The 6,024-nt window shown below is 39.0% G+C and overlaps 1 protein-coding gene across 1 annotated transcript in view; it reads right to left on the bottom strand.

The window, feature by feature from the left end:
* Positions 1–2,909: 2,909 nt before the first annotated feature.
* Positions 2,910–6,024, bottom strand: part of LOC115760484 (integrator complex subunit 1) — a 136,239-nt gene continuing 133,124 nt past the window's right edge. The window contains exon 2 of the mRNA XM_030701831.1: positions 2,910–3,816. Within this exon, the coding sequence (XP_030557691.1) occupies positions 3,668–3,816 (149 nt within the window). The 3' untranslated portion in view covers positions 2,910–3,667. The remainder of the gene's footprint in view (positions 3,817–6,024) is intronic.

Raw genomic sequence — 6,024 nt, 5'->3', positions numbered from 1 at the left:
CCCATGCATTGTTTTTTATCTCCTACAAAATTAAAAAGCATAAAAAACATATCAAAACTACGCAAAGTAGCTCCCGCCTACTATCTGCTGGTTCCCACACAAACAGCGAAGAATAACTAACATAAACACATTTGGAAATTAATTTCATTCCTTGCCATTCGAATTGGCCGCATTGTTTTAAGGTTTATAATAAAACAATAAACGAGTACCAACATAAAATAGCGAATGTACTAGACGTATCCGATTATGAAGTACTTGTAGCAAGGTACTCGTTACCCTTGGGTAATTGAAAATAATTTTGAACTCGGGAAGACGTCATTATTCAAGTCACGTCCACATCCACATCTACACTTAATGACAGCTACAAAATTCTTGTGCTTTATTTTCCATCATTTATTATTATATATAAATATGTGTATGCAATAGTTTTAATTAATTTCAATTGATTTATTATAGTAAATAAATAGTTTTTTGTCTCTTCTGTCTTTCCTTGGGCTTAAAAATAAAATATATGAAAACCACCTCATCCAAATTGGACCGATTCCATCGTTTCAATTAATCTCATGTGATTGATTAACAATAGAATTGTTTTTTCCTTGTTTGTTTATTTTTTTTAAATATAATAAAACCCACTTTATTTAAAAATGACCAATTCCAGCGTTTCTATTAATCGTGTTTGATTAATCAAAAAAAATAATCATTCTTCTGTTTCTCTGCTGTCATCCAATTCCGAGGCTCTTTAGGAGCCTACTATTGATAGCGACAGAAGCAGTGAGCAACGACATTCCGTTCCATCAGAACAGCACAGAAGGTCAACATTACTTCCGCACCCGTCGATAAGAAAAACGTTTTTCGCCATCAACCGTGAAAAGTCTACACACTCCTTCCTCGGAAGAATTAACTCTTCAAGCAAGTTTTTCAAGGGTGTCCGCTAAGGGTCCGACAATTTCGGTATCCGGTCCTCTAACCACTCGGGCTGCAGGTCTGACATTTTTTAGCATTGCTAGTTTGTTTATGAGCGTTGTGCCTCTACTCTTAATGAACAAAAAGTGAGTGCAATCGCCCTGATCGCGGCTCCTGCGCCCAGCCCACTGCCAAGAGGCTTCTCCCGTGCAGAAGGACATTTTTACTGGGGAAACTTTTTTACGGCACTCTATATAATCAATCAACAGTTAACCCAGATCGAAGAACTATATCACCTCACATCAATTATTCCATGCTTAGAGGAGTGATTGCGAAACAGATTCATCCCAGGCGAGTTATACCATAACTTCTGTATGATGATTTTTGAGCCGATTATGATTGGTGCTAGTAATCGTAATGGATCTTTGTGGCTGTGGAATACCATTTTTTTTGACATAAATTCAAATAGTAAAACATCCCGACGTTGATCCCAAGCTACGCCAAGTGCTATAGAGACATCATTTCCATCGAAATCTAAATCCTTTGCCGATTTGTCGTCTTTGATGGCGTGATGATTGGAATGCCACTTAACCAATGCGGTTCTGCAATTCGACGATAATTTTCCAATTGATGCGCCGATGGTAAATTAGTTCACATGCAGATCTGATAGATATTGCAAGCTGTGATCTGCTAAGTATGGGGCCGAGGCTGTTATATATATTTCTGTATTAAGCTCAAATGTCGGCAGATCAGCATGAGGGGATGCTCTCCAAAATACATATTATATTTTCGATTCACTGGGCTGACTAAAACTTGTCTATCATTTTAGTAATGTCGGCTTTGTTAGCGTAACGAACCAATCGAAAAAGAAGGAGAAGTATAAACAGATACCCTTGTAGCACTGGGCCAACAAGTAGGAAATCATTCAATAAAGACTGGGATGATGTAACGCAAGAGGCGTCAAACACTCGAAAATGCGTTGTTATACTGCTGGACTAACACAATGGTGAGTTATGTAAAAGTGTGGCTCGCTTAATCTCGGATACGCCACTAAAATTATATGCTCGGGATCCTCATATTCTCTCATGAAAGTCACACAACTAAGGCGTCTCTCGAAGGCTAAAAAATGACGACATCTAATATCGCACCAAGGCGCGTTAGATCTCTCTTGAAGGTAGAAGCCCAACAATCTTGCGTTGTCCATCTTTGTTGTCTTGGAATACTTGTCTTTACAGAGCCGATGTTCCGGACTGTTTGACTTTGGCGAGTTTTGTATAGTATCAATGTTCCACAGTAGTTGAATTGTCAATTGGCTCCTCCACAGAAAGCAAGCACGTTGATGACTGTTTAGCCAACTGATGACGTATTTGCCAGACACAACCCATTCAAACACCGTTTTCAAAGGAGTGGCAAATTATCTCCGAGCTTGATCTGCCCAACAGTTAGGCATTCAAAAAATTCTTCTCTACCAGAAAGTTTCGTCCGCAAATGGTCTGACGTCTCGATTTCCTTATTACACTTCCTCATTTAAGTACACGTTTGAAGAGTTATCGACACTCATATTCAAAATAGAAGCTTGCCTCAACTCGAGGTCAATGTCCCCATTATCAGTGAACCCGGCTGACCTACTGGCCCTAAGTCCACGCCATTTTCTAGTAGATGGTCATCACATCGATGTAGGATCCTGAAATTAAAGTGAGTGTGGCGTCCATCCTGAACCGTTCAGTTCTGTTGCCGTTGGAAAAAGGATTACCTCAAAAAGAACAAATGGCAGCATGTAATGAAAAACCTTCGAAGCGGTGACATGGTTATCGTCGAGGACGCTAACCTTCCATCCAATGGCGGTTCGGCCAAGTCTAAGCCAGGCATCCATGCAAGGATAACATGGTCCGTGTGGTAGATGTATTTACTACCCGCTCCGATGTCACCATTCCGTCTTACTTCCTACTTTAGCGACATAGCTCCTCGCCCAAACAACAATACCTGTGGCAAAGACAAGCACAGAGGAGACGAAGCAAAGAGCACACTCAAGGCCGCGCCTGCCAAAGGAGCGGAAGGCGAAAACTGGCACTCGCCCCTCTCGACGCATCCATCACGGGAGCCGCGCTCGGTTTCCATGGCGCCAGCTACAACGCTGTCGTCTCTCCTCCAGCACAGGAGCATCAGTGTACTGTCTACTGCACTGGGATTCCTTGAAAACGGCACAAAACCCTTCGAGCCTATTGGCTAAAATCAACCATTTATTAATATTTTCTCGGCACAATGTATTTGAAACATTTGTTTTGAGGTCCCCGGGAATTACTGTTCTGTCTTTGTTGATTTTATGGAGCTTTGGCATGCACGCCAGTAGTGCTGTGTTTTACGTTAGTATGGTGTCCAAAGTCGTCGGCTGCCTGGTTTCTTTCCTTAATGGCCTTCAGCCGCTTGGGCCAGCGCTAAAGTCGATGGTAGATCTTTAGGGTGTCCTGGGAAAACTTCGAACCTTAAAGACCTGTAAAGCTCGGTGATGAATGGCCTCTGTATTAAGCAGGGCGGCTCAATATGGTTTATGATTCATAAAGATTTTATTTGTAATAAGTGCCAGCCTCGAACTCATCAAAATATTACAAAAGGCTCAAATCACCTTGCTTGACCATCTCTTGTCCCTGCCGGAGGATTCGTGGCGCGATACGATCGACGTATGTATTGTTTGCCTAGCAATTATTGCGCCTGATCTTATTTCTTATGATGGTAACGGCTTGATTGTGCAATTTACTATAACGATTTAATTTGCATCTACGACTGATAGCCTCAAACATACGCATTCATCCTGGTAAGTATCGAACTCCGGGACTATCTTTATTATGTCCAATTTCATCTCACAATTAATGTTTGATAGACAGCTATCCATGGCTATCATATGATGTGTCAGCACTATGAAGGAAGGTTAGAGAAAATTGTGTTCATAAGTAAAATTAATAATAATCTTAATTTACTATATTATTTCAGAAAAAAAAAGTTATTAATAAAATGAGGAAAAGTATACTAGATATATAGAGTGTTTAGTAAGTATGATAAGTGGTTAAGATTTATAGCCTAACCAGCAAGCTATGACCTTACTCTGCTGGGTAGCTGGGTATGGTCAATGACTCCCCCAAGGTATCCTGTAAGCAACGATTTTATTAGGGGGAGGGAAAGTTCGACGGAGAAGGAATACCAACTATTGTAATTTTTACATAACACTCCAAACGCATTGTGCATATAGTAATCTGTAGTGTACGTAGGTAAGAATAAGTGGCGATAATTCCCGGTAGGTAGACGCCCTAACAGAAAAGAAGAATCTATGTCGCTAATCAACTTATGTAAGAGGACAACACCGAGAATTGGCAAACGTTGGTTAAATACCGAAGATCAAGAAATATAAGGCTGCTGGAAGATTGGGGTCCCAATTTAAACATCCTAAGGCAAAAAGCAGAAACTGTTTGTGAAAAGATTTAATACGATCCTGACTATTATTATACTGTCGTGACCAGATACAAAAGCAGTATTCAAGGATGGGGCGAAAAAACAGATGTATAGGAGTTTGGTAATAAAATGATTTTTAGACCAACGTTTAATGAATCCAAGAACACCCTTAGCCTCATTAACGTTGGTAGTTATATGAAGGTTGCAGCAGAGCTTAGAAATAAAAAGACCGTCTTAATCCCTAACTGTTAGTATATGTTGCAATGGAGTATTGGCAATTTTATAACTGACAAATTAACACTTTAAACAATTCAGCTGCAACTGATTGGCCGAACAACAAAGTTGCATAGCGTACAAATCGTCTTGTAGACCAGAGTAATGTAGGGGATTACTGTATGAAGGAATAAGTTTCACATCGCCTGCATAATGTGAACCCGACTTGAGGTTGTCAGCCTTAGCATTACTCTTTGCGTCCTACCTTTTAAATAAGAAGAAATCAAACGCAAAAGAGATGAATGGAATCGGAAAAGGTCAAGTTTAAGGAGTAAAAGATCATGGTGCATGGTGCAATGGAAGATGGAGGGAAGAACTACTCTCCTTGAGTAGACGATTAGGAATATTGTCAGGCTAGGAGAGTAAGAAGATTTTAAAGAATTTATGGCAGAAAGCAGATTTTTTTTCTTTCTCTTTTATTAGCTATGTTTTTTCTACTATGAATGAGCATCTTACCCTAGCTTTACAAAAATGGATTAAACATACTTAACATTACACATAAAGTTTTAAAAGGCAGAAAGGAGAGAGTAATGGGAAATAATAGGAGCAAGTATTGGACCAGAGGAAATAATATTATAAGGGGTAGAATCATTATTAGGAAAAACTGAAGAGTAAATTGATTGGAAAAAATTAGCAAAGAGAGAAGAATCAGAATCATTGCCAGTAAAAAGAAGTTCGACTTCTGAAACTGAAGAGTAAATTGATTGGAAAAAATTAGCAAAGAGAGAAGAATCAGAATCATTGCCAGTAAAAAGAAGTTCGACTTCTATGTGGAATATTTAACCAAGCCAATACTCGAACTTGACTTATTAAACTTTTTAAAAGATAACGACTAAATATTGTTTAGGTTTGATAGTCTGGGAGTAGACTAGGGTGGCTGTGAAGAAGCAATTAAAGGAATTCAGTTGGGAATACAATCCAAGAGAGAATGCAGGCTGTTATACAACAAATTAAGAGCAAAATTCATATCAACCGAGTCATATTAAAAAGACCAGTCGGTTGAATGAATACGTTGACTGAGCAAGCAATAGTTTCCTTTCCATATGTAAATATTATATTGCAAAAATGAAAAGAGCATAGTGAAATCTTTAAACGCCGTGTTTAATCAAAATATCTTAAATGACAAACAAGTTTTCAGTACAACAACTTAATTTTCGACCGATCGTTCCTATGGCAGCTATATGATATAGTGTCCGATCTTAATAGGATTTTAAATGTATATGATGAGTATAGTTAAACCAATAAATGCCGAGTTTGGTCAAAATATAGTCAAAAACAAAAAAATGTTCCATACAACTTGACTTTCGATCCTTCCGATCCTTCCTATGGCAGCTATATGATATAGTGGTCCGATCCATCTGGTGTGACATATGTACTGCGTGCAACAGAAAGAGGGACTTCTGC

The sequence above is a fragment of the Drosophila novamexicana genome, unplaced genomic scaffold (genome assembly GCF_003285875.2).
Source record: "Drosophila novamexicana strain 15010-1031.04,08,12 unplaced genomic scaffold, DnovRS2.1 tig00000458-arrow-arrow-pilon, whole genome shotgun sequence".
In the NCBI taxonomy this organism is placed as follows: Eukaryota; Metazoa; Arthropoda; class Insecta; order Diptera; family Drosophilidae; genus Drosophila; species Drosophila novamexicana.
This window is presented reverse-complemented; position numbering and strand designations above follow the sequence as displayed.